At 43.0% G+C, this 27255-nt stretch overlaps 2 protein-coding genes across 2 annotated transcripts; one reads left to right on the top strand and one right to left on the bottom strand.

Moving 5' to 3' along the window:
• Positions 1-340: 340 nt before the first annotated feature.
• On the top strand, positions 341-27170 carry LOC110497679 (Sec23 homolog A, coat complex II component). The gene is made up of 18 exons (XM_021573954.3): positions 341-677; positions 1953-2188; positions 2484-2628; positions 2911-3227; positions 3345-3489; positions 4592-4750; positions 5040-5155; positions 5458-5581; positions 10777-10857; positions 13547-13636; positions 17968-18074; positions 18853-19006; positions 19154-19231; positions 20907-21068; positions 24701-24787; positions 25365-25520; positions 25615-25680; positions 26208-27170. The coding sequence occupies exons 2-18, from the start codon at positions 1968-1970 to the stop codon at positions 26295-26297; spliced, it is 2298 nt and encodes a 765-aa protein (XP_021429629.1). The 5' UTR covers positions 341-677; positions 1953-1967; the 3' UTR covers positions 26298-27170.
• Positions 14483-17677, bottom strand: LOC149975191 (melatonin receptor type 1B-A-like). Its single transcript, XM_090211020.1, has 3 exons — positions 16358-17677; positions 15497-15650; positions 14483-14880 (listed from the first exon to the last, which is right to left on the bottom strand). The coding sequence occupies exons 1-3, from the start codon at positions 17049-17051 to the stop codon at positions 14601-14603; spliced, it is 1128 nt and encodes a 375-aa protein (XP_090067146.1). The 5' UTR covers positions 17052-17677; the 3' UTR covers positions 14483-14600.
• Positions 27171-27255: the final 85 nt, after the last annotated feature.

Genomic DNA, 27255 nt, shown 5'->3' with positions numbered 1-27255 from the left:
ACTTGAGTTATTTCCTATCAAGGGGTCTTTCCTTTTACTCAAGTATGACAGGTGGGTACTTTTTCCACCACTGATATTAGCTCAAGGGTTTTGCAGAGTTGTTGCAGCTACATATTATCCCTAACCTCTTTTCAGTCCAAGTCGAGCACTTAACATATTGAATTTATTCAAAAAGAAACATTGAACCTCTTATCGGTCCAACAAGCAGGACAACTGTTTCATATAGAAAATTCTCTGGAAAGAAGCCAGACACGTCCAAAAAAAATCACTGTTGGGGAAACATGAACATGTCATCTGATAATTCATCTACTATTTGGGGTAAGGGCCTATGATTGGGCACGCTTCTTGACGGGTCTTGGCTAGAAGGGATACAGTTTGTCAAATTGGCGTGAACAATTATTTGTTTAGCTTTTTAGCTACCCCTAACCCTTTTCCTAACATTGATCTAATTCTCATAACCTGCTACGTTACTTATCCATACCTGCTGCGTAAGTTCTAACCTGCCACAAAAAGTACATTCTGACAAACTGTATCCCTTCTAGCCAAAACCCTCTTGACGTGGCATTGCTTCCCGCAGCCATGTTTTGTTAGCTACGTTGTCACATCCTACGTTGTATGCGGGGCGCTGTTCACTCACTGTCACCAGTAGCAGTGTGGAACTCGTCTGAGGATATCAGGTAGCTAAATATTCTGCTATTTGCTTTAACTGTTGACTTAGCAATATCTTTACTGTATGTGTTTTCACAATTTATTCGTATTTTGAATATAATTTTTCTTAGCTGACAAAGTGTAGTTTGGCTGTTAGTTGAAGCAGGGTGAAAACACGTTTGACACATTGCATTTGCGGGTGCCGGTGGTTTAGTTAGCGGCGTAACTAGTTAACGTACTGCTTGCTAACATGCCATGGTGAAAACACTTTTGACTTTGGCACATGTTTTTGTTGTTATAACTAGGATATCCACCCTGAAACATTAAACATTTGGTTTTGGCGTTCCCGTGTTATGTAGTTAGCTATCCAGCCAGCTACCTACCATGCTAGCTAACTTTAACAGTACTTAGCTAGCTACAGTAATTTTGTTGTTGGTGGAGTGACTTGCTGTGTATATTCAATCAAAACAGTTTTGCTTGTAATCCAGCATCAATTTGTAAAGCCTGTTGATTGATTCACCATTGATTTCATTTGATTCAGGTCAGCTTGCTAGTTAGATAAAAGCCCAATACAGTCAGTGTTAGAATTTTGAAATACCTTTTTGTTAGCCTAACTCTAAGGATTTGTGATCATTTACATCTCTGATAATCTCATTTGGTCAAATATTTTGTCTGGAGAAAGCAAATGTAAGTGATGGTTCAGTACCAACTAAACTGACGTTGTGTATACCTTTATATTTATTCAGATTCAGAGTGTGTTTTCAAAGTAAGTTATTTTAGACAGATTTGATCAGTGGGTGAAAACGTGGGTCACAGTCAGGATCATATTCTGGTCTTTTGTTATAGCCATGGTTTAGCCCCAGTTAGACGTAAGACATACTTTCCCACAGGTTCATATTTGGCTGCATTTTCTCTGCCCCCTTGATATGACACATTCAAATTGGTAGTAAATGTGCTGGAGTGTAACGTTATGCTCAAAGTCCTAAAGGATATCTCAGGACTCAGAACAGATAACTAGGCTAATAAAAACATCCAAGCCAGGCAATTATAATAATTTATTACATTTGTAAAGTGATTTTCATTCTACAGAAAAATCTCAAAGTACATAAATAAAAATAAATAACAAAAAGGAAGGGGGGGATTTATTTTTATTTTTAAATGGATCATATCATAAGACTCATTGTAGTGCCGTGGACTATTATATAATTCGTGCTATGTTGAAATATCCAATGCAATCATGACCGTAAAATGTATAGCCTATTGCAATAATGCGCTGACACACCTTTCCCTCCCTCTGTCTGCAGTTCTCGGAGGGTGCTATGGCGACCTTCCCGGAGTTTATTGCACAGAATGAGGAGCGTGATGGGGTGCGCTTCAGCTGGAATGTCTGGCCCTCTAGTCGTCTGGAGGCCACCCGCATGGTCGTCCCCGTTGCCTCTCTGTTCACCCCCCTGAAAGAGCGGCCAGATCTGCCCCCCATCCAGTATGAGCCTGTGCTGTGTAGCAGGGTGACCTGCCGCGCTGTCCTCAACCCCCTCTGGTAAGTGAGGCAACAATCCTCATTCACTTACTTATACATTGGGTTGCAAAATCTGGGTAACTTCCTGGAAAACCAGGGAATTGGGGGAAAGTTAAAGCAAATTATTTGCTGCTCTCTATTTTCCTCATTCCCTTATACTTGTGAATTTATAACTGTCATCGTGAGGTGATTTGTACTGAACATATCCTTGGTCAATCTTCAAAAGGTTCACATGTAACCCACTGATAAAATAATTGTAGCCTAAACTGTTTGGTCCTTTTCTCTTTGAACTCTATTAATTGGTCTCTCAACCTAGCCAAGTGGATTACAGAGCCAAACTGTGGGCTTGTAACTTCTGCTATCAGCGAAATCAGTTTCCTCCTACCTATGCTGGGATATCAGATGTCAACCAGCCAGCTGAGCTGCTGCCACAGTTCTCCACCATTGAATATGTGGTCCAGGTAGGATTTCCGTTTGATCACAGCTATCTAGATAACCAGCCATCACTCAAAATAAGGACATTTTATTAGATATATATTTTTACAAATACAGTATTTTGATTGAATCTAAATTAGATATAGGCCTTAATTTTGATATGTTTTAGTGAGGATAAAACAGCATACCAGATAATTGCATACCTACCTTCGTTATCTCTCCTACAGAGATTCATTAGTTCTCATTTAGAACATAAAATCAAGCATGCAATGCCATGGCTCTGAGTTTGCCTTCCCTGGCCCCCACAGAGAGGTCCCCTGATGCCGCTTGTCTTCCTGTATGTGGTGGACACCTGCATGGAGGACGAGGACCTGCAGGCTCTGAAAGAGTCCTTACAGATGTCCCTATCCCTGCTTCCTCCTACGGCCCTGGTGGGCCTCATCACCTTTGGACGCATGATCCAAGTCCACGAGCTGGGCTGCGAGGGCATCTCCAAGAGCTATGTCTTCAGGGGAACCAAAGACCTCAATGCCAAACAATTGCAGGAGATGCTGGGGTTGACCAAGCCCACTGCTGCACAGGCAGGACGGGGACCACAAGCTCCACAGGCCCCCCTCTCCAACAGGCAAACCACTCCACATAGCTACAGCATTGTTTTGACTTGGCAGTACATATACTAAAATAATTTGGTGACACAAAAAAGTCTTAATTTAGAACTTATTTCCATTTTGTTGTTGCTTAGATTCCTCCAGCCAGTCCAGAAGATTGACATGAACCTGACAGACCTGCTTGGAGAGCTGCAGAGAGATCCCTGGCCTGTCACTCAGGGAAAACGGCCCCTCCGCTCGTTAGGATCAGCCATGTCCATCGCTGTTGGCTTGCTGGAGGTAAGACCTGGACAGAAATATAACTTACCTCACTGCAGACCTGGGTTGAAATAGTATTTTAAATATTTCAAACACTTTGGCTTGATTGATTTTGCCTGGCACAATTGCACCAATGGTAGCCTCCCGAGTGGCGCAGTGGTCTAAGACAGTGCCGCTAGAGATTCTGGGTTCGAGTCCAGGCTCTGTCGCAGCCGGCTGCGACCGGGAGACCCATGGGGCAGCAGGTAGCCTAGTGGTTAGAGCGTTGGGCCAGTAACCGAAAGGTTGTTAAATCGAATCCCTGAGCTGACGACTTAAAAATCTGTCATTCTGCTCCTGTACAAGGCAGTTAACCCACTGTTCCTAGGCCGTCATTGTAAATAAGAATTTGTTCTTAACTGACTTGCCTAGTTAAATAAAGGTTAAATAAAATAGGAACTGTTGCAGCGTCGTTCGGGGAGGGTTTGACCTGCAGGTATGTCCTTGTCCCATCGCGCTCTAGCGACTCCTGTGGCGGGCACAGTGCTTGCTGACAGTCGCCAGGTGTTTGGTGTTTCCTCCGACACATTGGTGCGGCTGGCTTCTGGGTTAAGTGGGCATTGTTTCAAGAAGCAGTGCGGCTTGGTTGTGTTTCGGAGGACGCACGGCTCTCGACCTTCGCCTTGGGAGTTGCAGCGATGAGACAAGACTGTAGAATTGGATACCACAAAATTGTGAAGAAAAAAATAAATAATATATATATATAACTGCACCAATGGAAAAAGTTGCGAAAGTGCGAACTCTGTCCAACTGTCATCCCAGGCAGACTTATGCTAGCGCTTTCAAAGTGTTTTAAAGGTTTAGAAAACTATATAATTTGTGATTAAAATAGAATAGTCCATATTTCAATGACACCATTTTCAATATTACTGTTTTGTCAAATCAGCCCCCCCATACTACTTCAAATTCATGTTTCCCTGTGTTCCGCTGTATTAAGTGGGATTTGTAAGATTTAAAACTATTACGCTGTGGTAATGGGGTCATGATTACAGGCTTTAGTCATTGTTTGGTTTATTGTTTACTTAGCTTCATAGAAATGTTTTGTAATAGTGTCCCTTTTTTTCACCATCCATTCCCCTTCCAGTGCACCTTCCCTAACACTGGGGCACGCATCATGACCTTCATCGGTGGGCCAGCCACTCAGGGCCCAGGCATGGTGGTAGGAGATGAGCTGAAGGCCCCTATTCGCTCCTGGCATGACATTGAGAAGGACAATGCCAAGTTCATGAAGAAGGGGACCAAAGTAAGTTTGTCTCAACCTTTTGGCTTTGCCTGTTATTTAGATGGGTTTACCATGATCTGAACTTTTTTCAGGTCTGTTGCCACTGTCTGTAAATTATGATTAAATGCTCAAGTAGTCTTACAGCACATTAAAGTGAGACAACCAGTTAATGGCTAGATGTGTATTTGTTTTTTTTTGCATAAATTACAAACAGGCACTTGTTAATTCTCTATATTATATTGGATCCTCTTTTTGTCCTGCTCCTGTAAAAAGTTTGGATATGTATAAAAAGCCTTTCCTTCATTTTCAGCATTATGAGGCGTTGGCGAGCCGTGCTTCCACCAATGGCCATATCATAGACATCTATGCATGCGCTCTGGACCAGACTGGACTGCTGGAAATGAAGTGTTGTTCCAATCACACTGGGTGAGGACTCTTTTTGTGTTTGGTGAACTTCCGTCTGAAATGGCACCCTATTCCCTATATAGTGCACTACATTTGACCAGGGCTCTGGTCAAGAGTAGCCCACTATATAGGGAATAGAATGCCATTTGGTATGCAGAACACACACGTCAATCACTGTCTTCTCCCATAGTGAGGGGAGAGTTTGACCTCAGATCTTCTCCAGTGCTCTCCTCTGATGCTTTGAGGAGGAAGGAATCAACCAAAAGCTTCTGAGATTCACACTATGTGTCGTTGAACTCGTTCGCGTATATATGTTTTTGCAGAGGCTACATGGTGATGGCGGACTCTTTCACAACCTCACTATTCAAACAAACCTTCCAGAGGGTTTTTACCAAAGATGTGTCTGGAGCCTTCAAGATGGCCTTCGCAGGCACTCTGGAGATAAAGGTAGAGCCAGTCAGTGCAATGGTTCTATCTGAAATGGTACCCTGCTTATAGAGTGTACTAGTTAGTAGTGCACTATACAAATCCTTCAAAGTTTTCATACCCCTTGACTTGTTACAAATTTTGTTACAGCCTGAATTCAAAATATATTTTTAAAAATATAAATAGTTCTCACCCAGCTACACACAATATACTGTAATGACAAACTGAAAACATGTTTAAATGTTTTTGCAAATGTATTGAAAATAAATACATAAGTATTCACAACCCTGAGTCAATACTTTGTAGACATGACTATTACAGCTTTGAGTTGTCTTGGGCATGTCTATCAGCATTTGCAAAAATACAAAATGTCTAAACATGCTTTCGCTTTGTCATTATAGGGTATTGTGTGTAGATGGGAGAGAGAAAATATATATTTCATAGATTTTGAATTCAGGCTGTGATTAGCTATGCCTGGTTTTCTCCAGACATAGCGCTTTGCATTCAGGCCAAAGAGTATTTTCTGTAGAAGACTGCAGAATATTTTGCCTTATGCTTTTGTCTTTCACGTTTTTCTCAGGAATGGCTTCGGGCTGGCCATTCCCATAAAGCCCAGATTACAGCACCTCACCAGAGATTGTTCTCCCATCTCAGCCAAGGAACTCTGTAGTTCTGTCAGTGGTCGTTGGGTTCTTGGTCATCTCCTTGACCACTGTCCGGTTGCTCAGTTTGGTCGGACGGCCAGCTCTAGGCAGTCTGGGTAGTTTAATATTTGTTCCATTTCCCAATGATGGAGATCACTGTGCTCTTGGAAGCTTTCAACACTCTAGAAAGTGTTTTATACTCTTCCACAGATATGTCTCATGACAATTCTATTTCTGAGATCTATGGACAGGTCCTTGGACTTCGTGGTATAGTTTCTGTGGTATAGTTTCAACTGTGGGATCTTATATAGACAGGTGTTTCTTTCTAAATCCTGTCCAAACAATTGAATTGGCCACAGGTGGACTCCAATCAAGTTATATTGACATCTCAAGGATGATCAAAGGAAATTGGATGCACCTGAGCTCAGTTTGGAGCTTCTCAAAGCAAAGGGCTGTGAATACTTATGTCAATGAGATATTTCTGTATTTCATTCTCAATACATTTGCAAACATTTCTAAAAACCTGTTTTCACTTTGTCATTATGGGATATTGTGTGTAGATTGGTGAGAAACATATTTAATCCATTTTGAATTCATGTTGTAACAAAACAATGTGGAATAAGTCAAGGGGTATGAATACAAGGATTTCGCTACACCGCAATAATATCTGCTAAAAACGTGGATGTGGCCGATTTTGATACTTTCTGAAGGCACTGTATAGAGAGTAGGGTGCCATTTCAGAAGCCGCCACTGTGTTCCATTAACATACCGCTACAATATATTTATTTTGCGTAGTGTGTAAGTCTGGATATTGGAACAGAGCCACATTGATAGGTGATTTGATCCATTAAATATTATGGAAAATGTCATATTTCTTAACCTTTTCACCGAATAGAATTGTACGCAAAATGCAAATAAAGTTGAAGTCGGAAGTTTACATACACCTTAGCCAAATACATTTAATCTCAGTTTTTCATAATTCCTGACATTTAATCCTAGTAAAAATTATCTGTTTTAGGTCAATTAGGATCACCACTTTATTTTAAGAATGTGAAATGTCAGAATAATAGTAGAGTGATTTGAGCTTTCATTTTTTTCATCACATTCTCAGTGGGTCAGCAGTTTACATACACTCAAATAGTACTTGGTAGCATTGCCTTTAAATTGTTTAAGTTGAGTCAAATGTTTTTGTTAGCCTTCCACAAGCTTCCCACAATAAGTTGGGTGAATTTTGGCCCTTTCCTCCTGACAGAGCTGGTGTAACTGTGTCTCCATGCTCGCATATGCTTTTTCAGTTCAAATCAAATGTATTTATATAGCCCTTCTTACATCAGCTGATTTCTCAAAGTGCTGTACAGAAACCCAGCCTAAAACCCCAAACAGCAAGCAATGCAGGTGTAGAAGCACGGTGGCTAGGAAAAACTCCCTAGGAAGAAACCTAGAGAGGAACCAGGCTATGAGGGGCGGCCAGTCCTCTTCTGGCTGTGCCGGGTGGAGATTATAACAGAACATGGCCAAGATGTTCATATGTTCATAAATGACCAGCATGGTCAAATAATAATAATCCCAGTAGTTGTCGGGGGTGCAACAAGTCAGCACCTCAGGAGTAAATGTCAGTTGGCTTTTCATAGCCGATCATTAAGAGTATCTCTACCGCTCCTGCTGTCTCTAGAGAGTTGAAAACAGCAGGTCTGGGACAGGTAGCACGTCCGGTGAGCAGGTCAGGATTCCATAGCCGCAGGCAGAACAGTTGAAACTGGAGTAGCAGCACTGCCAGGTGGACTGGGGACAGCAAGGAGTCATCATGCCAGGTATTCCTGAGGCATGGTCCTAGGGCTCAGGTCCTCTGAGAGAGAGAGAGAATTAGAGAGAGCATACTTAAATTCACACAGGACACCGGATAAGACAGGAGAAGTACTCCAGATATAACAAACTGACCCTAGCCCCCCGACACATAAACTACTGCAGCATAAATACTGGAGGCTGAGACAGGAGGGGTCAGGAGACACTGTGGCCCCATCCGATGATACCCTCGGACAGGGCTAAACAGGCAGGATATAACCCCACCCACTTTGCCAAAGCACAGCTCCCACACCACTAGAGGGATATCTTCAACCCCCAACTTACCATCCTGAGACCAGGCCGAGTATAGCCCACAAAGATCTCCGCCACGGCACAACCCAAGGGGGGGTGCCAACCCAGATAGGAAGATCACGTCAGTGACTCAACCCACTCAAGTGACGCACCCCTCCTAGGGAAGGCATGGAAGAGCACCAGTAAGCCAGTGACTCAGCCCCTGTAATAGGGTTAGAGACAGAGAATCCCAGTGGAGAGGGGAACCGGCCAGGCAGAGACAGCAAGGGCGGTTCGTTGCTCCAGAGCCTTTCCGTTCACCTTCACACTCCTGGGCCAGACTACACTCAATCATAGGACCTACTGAAGAGATGAGTCTTCAATAAAGATTTAAAGGTTGAGACCGAGTCTGCGTCTCTCACATGGGTAGGCAGACAGTTCCATAAAAATGGAGCTCTATAGGAGAAAGCTCTGCCTCCAGCTGTTTGCTTAGAAATAATAGGGACAATTAGGAGGCCTGCATCTTGTGACCGTAGCGTACGTGTAGGTATGTACGGCAAGACCAAATCGGAAAGATAGGTAGGAGCAAGTCCATGTGATGCTTTGTTGGTTAGCAGTAAAACCTTGAAATCAGCCCTTGCCTTAACAGGAAGCCATTGTTGGGAGGCAAGCACTGGAGTAATATGATCAATTCTTTTGGGTTCTATTCAGGATTCTAGCAGCCGTATTTAGCACTAACTGAAGTTTATTTTAGTGCTTTATCTGGGTAGCTGGAAAGTATAGCATTGCAGTAGTCTAACCTAGAAGTAACACAAGCATGGATTAATTATTTTGCATAATTTTTGGACCGAAAGTTTCAGATTTTGTCAATGTTACATAGATGAAAAAAAGCTCTCCTTGCAACAGTCTTGACATGTTCGTCAAAAGAGAGATCAGGGTCCAGAGTAACGCTGAGGTCCTTCACAGTTTTATTTGAGGCGACTGTACAACCATCAAGATTAATTGTCAGATTCAACAGAAGATCTCTTTGTTTCTAGGGACCTAGTTCTGCCCACAAATTTTCTATGGTATTGAGGTCAGGGCTTTGTGATGGCCATTCCAATACCTTGACGTTGTTGTCCTTAAGCCATTTTGCCACAACTTTTAGAAGTATGCTTGGGGTCATTGTCCATTTGGAAGACCCATTTGCGACCAAGCTTTAACTTCCTGACTGATATCATGAGATGTTGCTTCAATATATCTACATAATTTTCCTGCCTCATGATGCCATCTATTTTGTGAAATGCACCAGACCCAACCTGCAGGAAAGCACCCCCACAACATGATGCTGCCACCCCCGTGCTTCACGGTTGGGATGGTGTTCTTCGGCTTGCAAGCCTCCCCCTTTTTCCTCCAAGCATAATGATGCTCATTATGGCCAAACAGTTCTATTTTTGACCAGAGGACATTTCTCCAAAAAGTACAATCTTTGTCCCCATGTGCAGTTGCAAACCGTAGTCTGGCTTTTTTATGGCGGTTTTGGAGCAGTGACTTCTTCCTTGCTGAGTGGCCTTTCAGGTTATGTCGGTATAGGACTCGTTTTTACTGTGGATATAGATACTTTTGTACCCGTTTCCTCCAGCATCTTCACAAGGTCCTTTGCTGCTGTTCTGGGATTGATTTGCACTTCTCGCACCAAATTACATTAATCTCTAGGAGACCGAACGCATCTCCTTCCTGAGCTGTATGACGGCTGCGTGGTCCCATGGTGTTTATACTTGCATACTATTGTTTGTACAGATGAACGTGGTACCTTCAGGCTTTTGGAAATTGCTCTCAAGGATGAACCAGACTTGTTTTTCTGAGGTATTGGCTGATTGCGTTTGATTTTCCCATGATGTCAAGCAAAGAGGCACTGAGTTTGAAGGTAGGCCTTGAAATACATCCACAGGTACAGCAGGGCGGGGCAGCAGGTGGTTAGAGCATTGGACTAGTAACCGGAAGGTTGCAAGATCGAATCATCGAGCCGACAAGGTAAAAATCTGTCGTTCTGTCCCTGAACAAGGCAGTTAACCCACGGTTCATAGGCCTTCATTGAAAATAAGAATTTGTTCTTAACTGACTTGCCTAGTTAAATAAAGGTCAAATAAATAAAATAAAAGGTACACCTCCAATTGACTCAAATGATGGCAATTAGCCTAGCAGAAGCTTCTAAAGCCATGACATAATTTTCTGGAATTTTCCAAACTGTTTAAATGCACAGTCAACTTAGTGTATGTAAACTTCTGACCCACTGGAATTGTGATACAGTGAAATAATCTGTCTGTAAACATTTGTTGGAAAAATTACTTGCATCATGCACAAAGTAGATGTCCTATCCCACTTGCCAAAACTATAGTTTGTTAACAAGAAATTTGTGGAGGGGTTGGAAAAACTAGCTTTACTGACTCCAACCTAAGTGTATGTAAACTTCCGACTTCAACTGCATGTTGTAATATCATCGGTCCTTCTTAATTTCAGACATCTCGAGAGATCAAGATTTCAGGAGCCATCGGGCCATGTGTGTCATTAAATGCCAAAGGACCGTGTGTATCTGAAAATGTGAGTCCACTTCAAATACATAGACCAGTGCCCTAATACTCTACAGGGCAATTCCACGGTAACGGTACTCAAAATCTATGCCAAACAAAAATCATTGGTTTTCAAATGTAAAACAGATCTTTGTAGAAGGACTACTTTTGTCAATTTATACTGAAAAGGGTCCAAAAACATTTACTGGAAGAACTGTACAGATGCAAAGTTGAACACAATTCCTGTAAAATCTCCCTTAGTTTGTGACCACGTTTCCCCAAAACTCTGTTAAACATCTGCTCTGAATTAAGATGTCTGCAGAAAGAAGGGGGTGTCAGCTGACACTTTGACTTTGAAATCCATCTATTTTGGTTGTTGTGTAATGTAAAGTGTTGGTCCCATGTTTCATGAGCTGAAATTAAAGATACCAGAAATTTTCCATACGCACAAAAAGCTCATTTATCTCAAATGTTGTGCACAAATTTGTTTACATCCCTATTAGCGAGCATTTGTCCTTTGCCAAGATAATCCATCCACCTGACAAGTGTGGCATATCAACAAGCTGATTAAGCAGCATGATTATGACACAGGTACAACTTGTGCTGGGGACAATAAAAGGCCACTCTAAAATGTACAGTTGTCACACAGCACAATTTCACTGATGTCTCAAGTTTTGAGGAAGCGCGCAATTGACATGCTGACTGCAGGAATGTCCACCAGAACTGTTGCCAGAGATTTGAATGTTTAATTTCTCTACCATAAGTCGCCTCCAATGTTGTTTTAGAGAATTTGGCAGTACGTTCAACCGACCTCAACCTCAGACCAAGTGTATGGCGTAGTGTGGGCCAGCGGTTTGCTGATGTATGGGCGTGCATAAGCTACAGACAACAAGCACAATTGTATTTTATCAATGACAAGTTGAATGCACAGATACTATGACGAGATCCTGAGGCCTATTGTCGTGCTATTCATCCGCCGCCATCACCTCAGGTTTCAGCATGATAATGTCGCAAGGATCTCTACATAATTCTTGGAAGCTGAAAATGTCCCAGTTCTTCCATGGGCTGCACACTCACCAGACATGTCATCCATTGAGCATGTTTGGGATGCTCTGGATTGGCATGTACAACAGCGTGTTCTAGTTCCCGCCAATATCTAGCAACTAATGCACAACCGTTGAAGAGGAGTGGGACAACATTCCACAGGACACAATCAACAGCCTGATCAACTCTATGCGAAGGAGATGTCGTGCTGCATGAGGCAAATGGTGGTCACACCAGATACTGACTGTTTTTTTTAGTTAAGGTTTCTGTGATCAACAGATGCGTGTCTGTATTCCCAGTCATGTGAAATCCATAGATTAGGGCCTAATGAATTTATTTCAATTGACTAATTTCCTTTTATATACTGTAACTCAGTAAAATCTTAGAAATTGTTGCATGTAGTATTTTATATTTTTGTTCATTATACATTACGTGAAGTGGATTTACACCCCTGGTAATGGAATTTCATCATGGGTCCCTGATCTGTACTACACAGAAATGCCTAATTATGGATTAGAATGTCATTCTCTTCATGGTAATGTGTCCTAAATAGTCCAAGGGCCACCCACCAAAAATCTGTTGTTCCGTGACCCAGGAAACCAAACTGAAACGTTTCAACATCATTATGTTTAGATAATGTTATGAATATGAACACTGGTTCAAAACTTGTAAAAGTTGCATATTCAGTTATTTCTCCTAGAAGTTCAGATTTTTAGCATCGAAATCATAGCATGTCTTTGGGTAATTTCCCAAGCAACGTTCTGACGTTACTATGTTTCACCTTGGTTACATTTGTATAACACTGGCGCAGAAAACACAGAACTATTTGCGTGTTCAGTGTTCGTCCTTGCATAAGCAACATATGTTGCCAGTCCTTTACTGATCCAGATGTACCCTTAAATGTTTTAACCATGTATAGTGTTTTTATAAGATAATATTATAAGATGTTTTGGTAGCTGTATTTAGCCTAAAAGGGCCGTCATTGATTTTGTCTGCAAGCCAAACTAAAGACAGCACAAAGTCTACTAGCTAACACAGCTCTCGAAACATTCAAGGCACAAATAGCCACATAAAGCGCTGTTCGGCCATCTGAGAAAAATGCATTTAGTGTCTTTCAACAGCTTCTTATCTCGTAATATTTCAAGGCACAAGGAAATGTTTCTTAAACTTACAGAAAGCAGGAAAAATTATCCTAAATATAAATGTTGATATTCGTTGTCGGTGGTCTTTACTCCAACATTTAATGTGTTTTGACGTATTTATAATATCCTTTTAAGACTTTTTATGATAACGTTTTCTAAGATCCCTTTTCCATCTATTGACAAGAAATCAAAGCCTTTGCTTATTAAAAAAAAATGTTAAGATGGAAATGGTGAAAACATATATTCCTTAATTTCTCAAATATACTCTTATCTTACATTTGACATGCTGCTATGAACTTCCCATGTTGGTGCTCATGGGTCCTTTTCAATGGAAATGACCTACATCCATGAGCAGATATGCAGAACAGTACAGTAATCATGTTTTGAATGATACTTTTATCTAGTTGAACCTTTTTTGTAAATGAAGTTGTCCAGAATGCTGTGTCCTGAATTTCTACTGAATGAGATCCCTTTCTGATCCATTCTAGAACAATGTCATTCTGATTATGAAAACGTCTGTCTGTTTCCTAACAGGAAATTGGAACAGGGGGCACCTCTCAATGGAAGATCTGTGGTCTTGATCATAACACCACTCTGGCAGTGTACTTTGAGGTGGTCAATCAGGTATGCGTTCATATTACACTCTGAATTGTGATCACTAAGCTACTTGTCAAATGCCATGTTTTGCTTTCTGTTGTGATCAGGAGTGAGAAGGAAGGATCCTGAGTAGTCGTTTTATATCACACAAATCTGAGATTAGGCGGCCCACGGAGCCATGTTTGCCAAGAGCATCTGCTAAATGACTAAAATGCAAATGTTACACTTGTGCCAAAGAGTTAGATAATTGAATTGCACCACCAGAGGGCATACTAGCTATTCTAGTACTATGATATTATACTGCTGTACTGGCCAGTTGCATCACTATGCCACCAGATGGTGTGATCGTATATGAAACCACTGGCCTCTTTATAAAGCATACCAACAGTAGCTTGCACAAGATGGTTCTGAAATGTCATTGAGATGATCACATTCACTCTAACTCAGTATTTTCAGTTATGCTAATCTGGTAGATTTAATCTGGTATCTAGATGTAAATGATTTTAGACTGTGTTGCCCATGGTATATTCATTAACGAAGAACACAATTGTCATTTTATGAATCCGTATTATTTGTTTTGATGAATATTTATTGACTAAACGGATTGACTTCATCTCTGACAGTGTTTGTCTATAAATAGTTTAGCACAGTCGGCAGTGTAATTCAAATATTGTAGTTTAAACATTGTAGTTCAAACAGACAATGTAAATTGTAAGCAAACTTTTTTTCATCCAAAACTGAACAGATAGGATAGCTATGTCAGTCTTGGTGTATGGCCACTAAAGACCACAATGACCTCACATTTGTCAAACAGGAGACTTGCCTCTTGTCGCCACAGTGTTCCTTGGTATAGTCCTCCCTTGTTGATTAGTCCCAACCTTTCATTTAATTAATTGATTTGTATTTATTTAGCCAGGATAGTAACAATTGCCACTGTCTTCCAGAGATTCCTGGGATCCATAAAATCAAGTATGTAGTTAGTCTAGTAATTTTAACAGATGGTTCCACAGGGACAGACCAGGTCCAGTGTAATGCCCTTACTTTCCCCAGTGTCTTTACTATGCTCCATGGTCACCTCCGACATGGATCTAGTCTCTGGTGAACCTGGCTTGCAGTCATCTGACCAGAGTGATGGCTTGGCGATGTGGTGGTGATTATGGCTCACTATCTCCAGTTGGATGGCGGTGCTCTGTGGGTGGGCGTTCATCAGCCGGTGCTGAAGCAGCTGTCGTATTTTATTCAAACTTTTCCGCAGAGCCACTCTGTACCGCCTGAGAGGGATAGAGAGAAACGGAGAGAGCAAGATGTAGAGGGGGGGAAGAGAAAGAAATAGAGGGAGACGGAGATTGAATCAGAGAGAGAGAAAATAAGCCACCATTAACCATATAACATCTGTAGTGCAGCCAGAAACGGCTCTGCTCCCACACTGAGAAGCTCATTTCATCATCTCACGCTCTCAGCTATTTCACCTCTCAGCAGCCCTCATTTAGAAATGTATTGGAGCTAGCTTCTCAATTCGCTCTGACTTTGGTTTCAAGTGGCTATTGAGGGGCCTTCATATTATTACGTTATATCATCTGCACAAGATTGAGCCTTACTCTTGAGATATGGGAGGAAATTGGACTAGTCGTCATATTTTTTGAATAAGGGAGAATGACAGTATATTATTGAATGACTGTTTGGGCTATTGGCTATTCCTTATATCTTGCTCATGGAGTTGATCATTAATCAATTCCGTCTGATTTTGGTTTCATGTGGCCATTGATGGGCCACAGGGATAATGAGGTGTAACAGCTTCATAAGATTGAGCCTTGTTCTTCTTGGCATTGAAGTGACTCTTTTATATTTCTGTGACTGTTTGTTTGGGGCTATTGCGCTATTACTTACTTCTGCGTCATGGAGTTGATCCAAGGGTTGAGTGAGGAGGTGAAGAGGACGAGCCAGGTGGCTACGGCTGAGGTTGCTGCTGGCGGTTCATGGCCACTAAACGTCTCATAGAAACAGGTGGCGATGTAAGGCAGCCAGCACACCAGCAGGAACACTGACAATGGAGAGAATTAAGACGGGAGATTATTCGAGTAATTACGTTTAAAAAATATATATTGGAAGAGCGAGTCAAGAGTAATCTTATTGAAATGCGTTATTAGATTAATTTCGGTAACATTACATGTTGATATGAAGAAGTCTATTTAGTGTGTGCGTGATATATATATATTTTTTGAAAATAACTAACCTTATTGTAGTGTGTTATGTTATTATAAACTGGGTTGTTTGAGCCCTGAATGCTGATTGTATACCACGGGTATGACAACATAATCTTCTAATTAGGTTGGTAACCAGTTTATAATAGCAATAAGGCACCTCGGGGGGGTTGTGATATATGGCCAATATACCACGGTTAAGGGCTGTGTCCAGGCACTCCGCGTTGCGTCGGGACGAAAGAACAGCACTTAGCCGTGGTATATTGGCCATATACCACACCCGCTCGGGCCTTATTGTTTAATAATAGCACATTGACCATTTCAAAAAGACTGAATTTGACCAGTTACAAATGTAGCCTACAGAAAAATGTCAATAATAACAGCAACCTTGAAATGTTATCTGCTAAAAGGCTTATAATCTGTGTATCTGCTCAGAATGACCATATATCTCAAATGCCTTGCTTTGTCTGAATACAGCACCAAACCGAGAGTTTCACTGTACTATTCACAAGGTTAGAACTGGTATGTAACCACCAATGAGACTCACCCACAGTTGCCACCATCACTATGGAGCTCCTGAAGTAGTTTTTAGCAGGGACATAAAAACAGTGCTGGTCGTTGCAAACAAATGTCCCTCGGCGCACCTGTTTCCTCGCAATATACACAATGTACGCATACATGGAGCACATGATGAGTATGGGTGCTATGATCCCGACCACTATGAAGAGCAGACTGAAGCCCCTGTAGTCTGGCTGGAAGCTGGGGGCACACAGGAACCTGGTGCTGCTGTAGGTGTAGCGGCCAAAGCCCAGCAGTGGCAAGGCTGCGTTGATCAGGCCGTAGAGCCACACCAGGACTAGCACCACCCTGGTCCTCCTGGCCGTGCAGATGGTGCTGTAGCTCAGGGCGAAGCAGATCTCTGTGAACTTGTCGACGGTGGCCCAGGTCAGGGAGTGGATAGAGCCCAGCTGAAGGAGCAGGTAGAGGAAGGCGCTGCCCTGGCAGAGGTACCCGTCGCTGGTGTAGCCCTGAGGCCTGAGCAGGCTGTTGTGGGCTCCGAAGGGGATGGTTGAGAGACCCAGGGCGAGGTCACTCAGGCAGAAGCTCAAGGTCAGGGCCCAGGTTTCGGTATGGAGCTCCTTGTTGAGAAGAACCACCAGAAGTAGAACCACGTTACCACACACAGAGAACAGACTGGAGACCACCATCAGAGCTGCATATACCAGGGCCACCGGCTGCATCCTCCCGACCTCCTGGTGGAAGAGAAGTCCTCCCTGGGCTGCCTGGCTGCTCGTTCTCCTCCCGCCTGGTTCAGGCCATGAGCTCCCACTGACCCGACTGGCTGGCTGACTGACTGAGGCTGAAGTGTGAAGTCACGTTATCCTGTGTGTGTCGTGGGCTGGTGCTCGGGGGGAGGGGGGTGGTTGTTGTTGTGTCAATCTCCCGCTGTGCTCTGGGAGGGGAGGCTCCTCTCCAAGTCCTCTAGCTGTCCTTCGAAGGGCTGAGCTAGCTCCTCTCTGCCTTGCTGTACACCTTCTCTACCTCAGATTGAGGCAGGGAGGGTGAAACAGCCCGGCACCCCCCCCCCCCCCCCCCCCCCCTCTCAAGCAGCAGAACTATGAGAACTGAAATATTCAGCCCTAATGGTGTAAGTATGGAGGCAAACAGTCAAGGAGCTGGTGTGTGGATACGCAGCCTTGTGTGAGAGGGAGAGAGGATGTAGAGGAGTTGTGCTGCCTGTGTACACAGAAGCTTGAGATCCAATATCCTCTCCACTGTAATGGCTGCCGCACAGTTAATGAGCCATTTGACTCTGGAGTGTTGTTGGGTTAATTGGCAAGAAGTGTGCCTCTAATTCAATCTAAGTGCCCAATCATTCATTATTGCCTTTCTGCTTTAAGCCCCCTCATATAGCCTAATTATTTCAATTCTTCTGGAAGTTGTTATTCTTCTCTGGCTGTCCATAAGGCCGTAGCAGTTGTGTGTGTTTGTACACGGCAAATTATTTGAATAAAGCTCACCGGCAAGAATCACGTATGTTTGCTTATATAGATGGGTAATTTTACATTTATGATCATCACAGCATTTTTATAGAATGTGCACTTCTAATGGGATGCCTTTCTAATGATTCTTTCCTAACTGTTTTTGTTTCTGTAGCATAATGCACCTATTCCCCAGGGGGGCCGAGGGGCGGTCCAGTATGTCACACAGTACCAACACTCCAGTGGACAGAAACGCATTCGAGTCACCACCACCGCCAGAAAGTAAATATATATATATATATATATATACACACACACTACAAATTTGTCTCACTTCAGATAAAAACTTACACAAACATATGAATTTGATTCATCATTAAGAGCACGTCTTCTTTTCAAAGTAACTGCTGGACTTTAAGGTTTATCTGCCACTTTTCATTCCACTATGGAGCTGCATCTGCAAGCTCACCTTGTTTCCATAGCAACACGGTAGGGGTAAAGTGGTTGTTGTGTTGTCTTCTCCCCTGGTCAGAGGAGGAGATGGTCTTGGTTGTTAGTGTCACTCGTGTATTTAGAAGACACTGACTCTTCTCGGTCATGTGACTACTGTAAAGACTCTCAATGGGTTATGATCAACGTTGCAGTTCATGTTTGTTAGCATGAGACGTGTTTTATTTATTTAACTACAATGCTTAACATGTGACAGGGCAGTTGCAAGAGGAAATGTGTGTAGATAGTCATTCCCAGGCTGTTTTAAAAGATCAGTTCAATTTATCTAGACTTAAATTACAGTATGGGATTTCATTTACCGGCTTTATTATGGCAAAGGGCTTTTCAATGCCAAGGTAGCCAGAACCGTAACATCTGACGTAATGTCATTTCTCCATAAAATCTATGGTAGAGATTGTGTTGGTATTACTTTTTCATTGTGGAGGAGAACCTTACAAACAAACAAAAACATAAGTGTGTCAAATGATCAACAATGCTTATGTAGGTTGTTTCTCTCTTGAGCTCTCTCCTCACTCTCTCCCCCCCCCCCCCCCCCCCCCCCCCCCCCCAGCTGGGCAGATGCAGGGACCCAGATCCAGACTATTGCAGCATCATTTGACCAGGAGGCTTCAGCCATCCTGATGGCTAGACTGGCTGTGTACCGCGCTGAGACCGAGGAGGGCCCTGATGTGCTTCGCTGGCTGGACAGGCAGCTCATCCGGCTGGTAAGACCGAGACAGGGCAAAGTAGCAATTTCCAGGCTAGCAGGCACAGGGAAATTGTGGGATTAAGTGTGACATTTTGAAGTGTGGACTCAGTTGCAGGCAGGGTTTATAATGGGTTTGAATTGCCTTTTTTCCTCTCCGTTCTAGTGTCAGAAGTTTGGAGATTATCATAAGGATGATCCCAACTCTTTCCGCTTCTCAGAAACCTTTTCTCTCTATCCCCAGGTAAGTGATCATGGGCTGAGAGGCTGGTTGGCTCTTTAGTGGAACGACACTTGTAGCTAGTACAGTCGTGGCCAAAAGTTTTGAGAATGACACAAATATAAATTTTCACAGTCTGCTGCCTCAGTTTGTATGATGGCAATTTTCATATACTCCAGAATGTTATGAAGAGTGATCAGATGAATTGCAAAGTCCCTCTTTGCCACGCAAATGAACTGAATCCCCAAAAAGTATTTCCACTGCATTTCAGCCCTGCCACAAAGGACCAGCTGACATCATGTCAGTGATTCTCTCGTTAACACAGGTGTGAGTGTTGACGAGGACAAGGCTGGAGATCACTCTGTCATGCTGATTGAGTTCGAATAACAGACTGGATGCTTCAAAAGGAGGGTGGTGCTTGGAATCATTGTTCTTCCTCTGTCAGCCATGGTTACCTGCAAGGAAACACGTGCCATCGTCATTGCTTTGCACAAAAAGGGCTTCACAGGCAAGGATATAGCTGCCTGTAAGATTTAACCTAAATCTACCATTTATCGGATCATCAAGAACTTCAAGGAGAGAAGTTCAATTGTTGTGAAGAATGCTTCAGGGCGCCCAAGAAAGTCCAGCAAGTGCCAGGACCATCTCCTAAAGTTGATTCAGCTGCGGGATCGGGGCACCACCAGTACAGAGCTTCCTCAGGAATGGCTGCAGGCATCTGCACGCACAGTGAGGCGAAGACTTTTGGAAGATGGCCTGGTGTCAAGAAGGGCAGCAAAGAAGCCACTTCTCTCCAATAAAAGCATCAGGGACATACTGATATTCTATAAAAGGTACAGGGATTGGACTGCTGAGGACTGGGGTAAAGTCATTTTCTCTGATGAATCCCCTTTCCGATTGTTTAGGGCATCCGGAAAAAAGCTTGTCCGGAGAAGACAAGGTGAGCGCTACCATCAGTCCTGTGTCATGCCAACAGTAAAGCTTCCTGAGACCATTCATGTGTGGGGTTGCTTCTCAGCCAAGGGAGTGGGCTCACTCACAATTTTGCCTAAGAACACAGCCATGAATAAAGAATGGTACCAGCACATCCTCCGAGAGCAGCTTCTTCCACCCATCCAGGAACAGTTTGGTGACGAACAATGCCTTTTCCAGCATGATGGAGCACCTCGCCATAAGGCAAAAGTGATAACTAAGGAAACCCCCCAGACCTTAATCCCATTGAGAACTTGTGGACAATCCTCAAGAGGCGGGTGGACAAACGAAAACTCGTAAATTCTGACAAATCCCAAGCATTGATTATGCAAGAATGGGCTGCCATCAGTCAGGATGTGGCCCAGAAGTTAATTGACAGCATGCCAGGGCGGATTGCAGAGGTCTTGAAAAAGAAGGGTCAACACTGCAAATATTGACTCTTTGCATCAACTTCATGTAATTTTCAATAAAATCTTTGACACTTATGAAATGCTTGTAATTATTATTCAGTATTCCATAGTAACATCTGACAAAAATATCTAAAGACACTGAAGCAGCAAACTTTGTGAAAATTAATATTTGTGTCATTCTCAACTTTAGGCCAGGACTGCACACAGATGTATGATACATATCTTTGAGCTAACATCTTTATTTTAAAGTAATGTTTCAGGCTTAATATAAAGAGTATTTTAAAAAAGCACATTATAGCTTTTCCTTTGTCCCTCAGTTTATGTTCCACCTAAGAAGATCTCCTTTCCTGCAAGTGTTCAACAACAGCCCAGATGAGAGCTCATACTACAGACACCAGTTCATGCGTCAGGACCTGACCCAGTCTCTCATCATGATACAACCCATTCTCTACGCCTACTCCTTCAACGGGCCCCCAGAGGTAAGACCTGACACACGTACGGACGGACGGGGGGACGGACGGACGGACGGGGGGGGATGCACGCACGGACGGACGGGGGGACGGATGGACGGGGGGGCATGGACGGACGGACAGGAGGGACGCACGGACAGGCGGACGGACGGGGGACGCACGCACGGACGGACGGGGGACACGGACAGACATACACGAGACACGGGGACGGGGGAAGACACGGGGACGGGGGAAGACACGGAGACGGGGGAAGACACGGGGACGGGGGAAGACACAGGGACGGGGGGAGACACGGGGAGAGACACGGGGACGGGGGGAGACACGGGGAGAGACACGGGGACGGGGGAGACACGGGGAGAGACACGGGGACGGGGGGAGACACGGGGAGAGACACGGGGACGGGGGGAGACACGGGGCGAGACACGGGGACGGGGCGAGACACGGGGACGGGGAGAGACACGGGGACGGGGAGAGACAGGGGAAGACAGGGGGAAGAGACGGGGACAGGGGGAAGAGACGGGGACAGGGGGAAGACACGGGGACAGGGGAGACACACAGGGACACACACACACAGTTGGACACACATATTTTTATTTCTATTGAATATAATTGCTTTCCTTCCTCTTTATAAACAAAAATCATGGATGCTTTGGCTTACTGTACGAGCTAGTCTTATGTATTAAATGTCATAAGAAGACTAGCTCGTACATTAAGATTGCGAAGACTAGCTCGTACTCTGACTTTCTCATCTCCCTCCCACTCACATTCTGCAGGCTTAGCTGTGTTGCCTAGGTCAACAGAGAGAGAGGGCACTAATACCGTGGTCCTTTTCTTACAGATAAGCTTGAGGTTATGTTGTTAATGATGTGAGTGTAGTGTGTGAGTACAGTAGTGTGTTCCGGACCAGCGCTCCTTTCAGTGCAATTATCAACAGTGTGGATTTTAACACCTTACAGAGTGACAGCGTAGTACACACGTCTCTGAAAAGGGTAAGTTATTTAACAGTAGTTAATCCTTAAGAGTCTAAGCCGGGGGAGAGATCATTTAGCTATTATCAAGGATCATTTAGCTATTTGATTTAGAATGTTAGGACCCCTTAAGGTATATAAAAAATATATATATACACTACCAATCAAACGTTTTAGAACACCTACTCATCCAAGCGTCTTTCTTTAGTTTTACTATTTTCTACATTGTAGAATAATAGTGAAGACATCAAAACTATGAAAAAACACCTATGGAATCATCGCTGCAGAATGCTGTGGTAGCCATGCTGGTTAAGTGTGCCTTGAATTATTAATAAATCACAGACGGTGTCACCAGCAAAACACCATCACACCTCCTCCTCCATGCTTCACAGTGGGAACCACACATGCAGAGATCATCCGTTCACCTACTCTGCGTCTCACAAAGACACGGCAGTTGGAACCAAAAATCTCACATTTGGACTCATCAGACCAAAAGGACAGATTTCCACCGGTCTAATGTCCATTGCTTGTGTTTCTTGGCCCAAGCAAGTCTTTTCTTCTTATTGGTGTCCTTGAATTTGTCGTTCTGCCCCTGAGCAAGGCAGTTAACCCACTGGGTTGGGTTAAATGTAGAAGACCCGTTCAGTTGTACAACTGACTAGGTATCCCCCTTTGCTTTCCTTTTTCCTAGTAGTTTTTTTTGCAGCAATTTGACCATGAAGGCCTGATTTACACAGTCTCCTCTGAACAGTTGATGTTGAGATGTGTCTGTTACTTGAACTCTGAAACATTTATTTGAGCTGCAATTTCTGAGGGTGGTAACTCTAATGAACTTATCCTCTGCAGCAGAGGTAACACTGGGTCGTCCTTTCCTGTGGCGGTCCTCATCAGTGCCAGTTTCATCATCGCGCTTGATGTTTTTTTTCCTGCTTTGACTGGCCTTCGTGTCTTAAAGTAATGATTGACTGTCATTTCTCTTTGCTTATTTGAGCTGTTTTTGCATTAAAATATGGACTTGGTCTTTTACCAAATAGGCCTATATTCTGTATACAACCCGTACCTTCTCACAACACAACTGATTGGCTCAAATGCATTAAGAAGGAAAGAAATTCCACAAATTAACTTAACAAGGTACACCTGAATGAAAAAGGAAACTGCACACTGCTCTTGATAGTATCACTGATCTTTAATAAGCTTACGTATTGGCCTCACGGCCTTCGTCAGAGCCCTGATATGTAAGCTTATTAAAGATCAGTGATACTATCAAGAGCAGTGTGCAGTTTCCTTTTTCATTCATCTTGTTCAACTGTTGCCATGCACCTGCAAGAAGTTTGCTCAGATGTGCCTTTTGAATTTTGAACAAGGTACACCTGGTAATTGAAATACATTCCAGGTGACTACCTCATGCAGCTGGTTGAGAGAATGCCAATAGTGTGCAAAGCTGTCATCAAGGTAAAGGGTGGCTACTTTGAAGAATATCAAATGTAAAGTATATTTAGATTTGTTTGAAACTTTTTGGGTTACATGATTCCATGTGTGTTATTTAATAGTTTTGATGTCTTCACTATTATTCTACAATGTAGAACATTGTAAAAAATAAAGGCAAAACCCTTGAATGAGTAGGTGTGTCCAAACTTTTGACTGGTACTGCTTTTTGAGGTTTCAGTGCAAAACAGAGAACACCTTCGTGAGAGTCTCATCTTTCCATAGAGGGGTCATAATCGTTCTGACGGTACATGAGAATACCGATTTTTGGGATCTATCATGGTCAGACAAACCCGGCCTGTGCAACAAAAAAAAGAGATCTCTAGCTTAAACTGACAGATTTTTTAAATTATGCTAATTAGATTTTGCCATGGGAGCAGACATCTACTCTAGGGGGTTAAGTCTCAAATGGCAACCTAATATCTGTAGTCCAGTACTTTTGACCAGGGCCAATGGTCCTCTAGTCAAAGATGGTGCACTACGTTGGAAATAAGGTCCCATTTGGGACTTAGCCTTGTCATCTGGCTCTGTATCAGATGTAATGCGTGTAACCAGGAGACACAGCGCTTCAGCTGTTTATTTTTTTAGATTAACAGAGACATAAGTGCCTCTCAAATGGCACCTAGTCCCTATACAGTGCACTACTTTTGACCAGGGCTTACCATATAGGGAATAGGGTGCCATTTGGGATGCAATTCTAATGTTTTCAGTCTTGACTCTGTCCGCTCCTGCCTGTTAAACATTGAAAGAGTCATATTCTTGCAAGCAGATGGCGTCAAGTATAAACAGAGCCACTGTTTCTTTCTGCACTGTTTCTGTGTCCTTTAAAATGGCCACCACACTATAAAAGATAGGTAGCAGTATATCTTCTGTCTCTCAAGATCATCCATCTTCGTAGTTTGGGGTTGGTGTGTTGTGACCTTGAGAGCTTGTTTTGGAAGGAAACATGCAAATATTGTGACGTTCCTATCAGTGTCTGGGACTAAACCCCCACCCCTCTAAACCTCAACAAACTTGGTTTAATCTTGAAACAGCATTATTGATTGGAGCTGAATTAGAAGGATAACATATAGTTTGGAGGGCAGTGGTTTAAAACAGTATCTCCTTTCTTGCCTTTTAGCCTGTGTTCAGCATCCTTCTTATTGTATAATTTCAAGGTGGTGTAAAAGTTTTTTTCTTTTCTCCTAGCCTGTGTTGCTGGACAGCAGCAGTATCCTTCCTGATCGCATCCTTCTCATGGACACCTTCTTCCAGATCCTCATCTACCATGGAGAGGTACAGTCATCAGTCATCCAATCAAAATCAACATGCTCATTCACAGACTACTTCAAAACTGTCCTCATCAGTGACAGGACACGACCCTCCATGTCCTCCTCATGGTCTCACCACTCACACAGCTACGATCTATACACGCGGAGAGAGGTGGCTCTCTATCAAGTGATTCTATCGTAACACTAGACTGATTTCCTTTCTGGTTGCAGCCAGATACTTTTGTACTTATTTGACATTTGTGAATAGATGGGTGAGCAGCGGGTGAGCGATCAATACAGACAGATCTTCAATGTATTGTCAGAGTGGGGTTCAATGGCCAAGAGTCCAGTGAGACGCACTGTTATGAAGAGGGCGCCTTTGTTTCCTATTGAAATCAAATCCTATGTCAGGTATTGCTATTGAAGTCGAGCAAAACCAATCTGCTCCTTTAGACTTGTCTCTAATTTTCTCAGCGCTGTAAAGGTCTAAATGTAACTCTTCATGTCTTCAGGACCACACTGACTGTTCCCGTTCCCTCTCTCGTTCTTTCTCTCCATCTCTTCTCTCTCTCTCTGTACCTCTCTCTCTGTCTATCCATCAGACTGTGTCTCAGTGGCGTAAGGCAGGCTACCAGGAGTTGCCAGAGTACGAGAACTTCCGCCACCTGCTGCAGGCTCCTGTGGACGACGCACAGGAGATCCTCCACAGCCGCTTTCCTATGCCCCGCTACATAGACACAGAGCACGGCGGATCACAGGTGTGTGTGAACACACACACACACAAACATTTCTTAGAATGTCAACCGTGAAGTCTATTGAACCTCCTGTATTGATGTTCTTGTTGTGTTCTAGGCTCGTTTCCTGCTATCTAAAGTAAACCCATCACAAACCCACAACAATATGTATGCATGGGGCCAGGTAAGACTTCATGTTCTACTGTCATTTGCCCAGGAACTAGAAGATACTGTAAATAAAAAGTACACATTTCTAAGGATGGTGTTATTTGTATGGTTTTATGTTAAGGCAGAGCATGTTGCCTATTTTGAATGGTGTGTATTGTATGTGTGTAATTATGTGTGTGTTAGCACTAATGAGAGGAAAGAGTCCTTGCACTTGGTTTTCAAGGCTTACAGCTGCTACTACTGCTTATTAGAGGAGACACACAGAAAGTAGTGGACATGTGGAACCTTCTGGATTGTTACATGGACACAGTCACACGCACTCTTGAGACACACACTTCTTCTCTTGTTCTTGACTCATCATTTTTCTACAACTCCTACTTGTTGTCAGTTTAAAGTCTGAACAAATGAGTGTAGTCCTCCCACTTTTTTTGTGTGTGTGTGGAGAAAGGTGTCACTAGTTTCCAAGATTATATAAGTGAAATTCCAAACCAATGTTTGCTGTGGAATTGCCCATAACTGAATCCCACTCCTCTCTGTGTGTAGGAGTCAGGTGCTCCGATCCTGACGGATGACGTCAGTCTCCAGGTGTTCATGGACCACCTGAAGAAGCTGGCTGTGTCCAGCGCAGCCTGAGACTCAGACCAATGCCATGGTAACCACTGAGCATCATCAACCCAAATACTATATGAACCCAGTGTTGCTCAACAGTAGTCAACTGATGCTATACATGGGAGTGAACAACCAAAAGAGAATACCTCTTTCTCCTTTTTATATTGAAAACCAAGAGCTTTGTACAGGAAAGTGACTATGTACAGAGAATGATCTGCAGTATAGCCTTTTTATGACACTAGTTGGTCAATTATTGTAAAAACTCAAAACAAAAGAAAACATCAGTTGTTGCCTACTAGCTAAATGTTTGGTCCCAGATCAGTATGTAAGATGAGTCTGGTATTCATGTACTTTTCCCCCAGAACACAGAACACCCAGATTCCAATCAGTTATTTTATTGTGATGCCCAATGGAGTTACTTTATATTACATTTTCTGTCTGTTTCTATTTAAAAATATATATATATGTATCTTGTATCAGAGAAATATATAATATCATCCAGTCAGTCAGAAACGTCAGCGGTAGGCTACAGAAAGAGTGGGTGTCGTGTCGTCGGATGGTACAGATTGGAGAATCCAATACAATGGTATCTAATTAGAGCTAAGTGTTTTTTGTTCTTCACCCTGCGTACGCCACAGAATAATGGGTTATTTCAGACCTTTTAGTGTGTGCTGTCTAATTCATGTTAGTCATTCATATCAAACACTCATTGTGGCTAAAACCAATCCTAAGAAACATGATAGTATACTATACAGACTGTGGTACTAACATGCTCCACCCTACAGAGTATAGCAGGGTATGAAAGCTGCCTTCCCTTTTCTCTGCATCTGATATAATTTCTGAAAGTGTTGTTTCTGACATTTCTAATAAAATACCTTGTTAAAACACAAACAAAAATGTATTTTAACATTTGTTATCTGATTTACTGTGAGTGTTGTTTAACTAGTAGTTGTATCTGTTTTTATTAACTTGTATGTTTGTA

The sequence above is a fragment of the Oncorhynchus mykiss genome, chromosome 19 (genome assembly GCF_057628025.1).
Source record: "Oncorhynchus mykiss isolate SJ-2025 chromosome 19, ASM5762802v1, whole genome shotgun sequence".
Lineage (NCBI taxonomy): Eukaryota > Metazoa > Chordata > Actinopteri > Salmoniformes > Salmonidae > Oncorhynchus > Oncorhynchus mykiss.
This window is presented reverse-complemented; position numbering and strand designations above follow the sequence as displayed.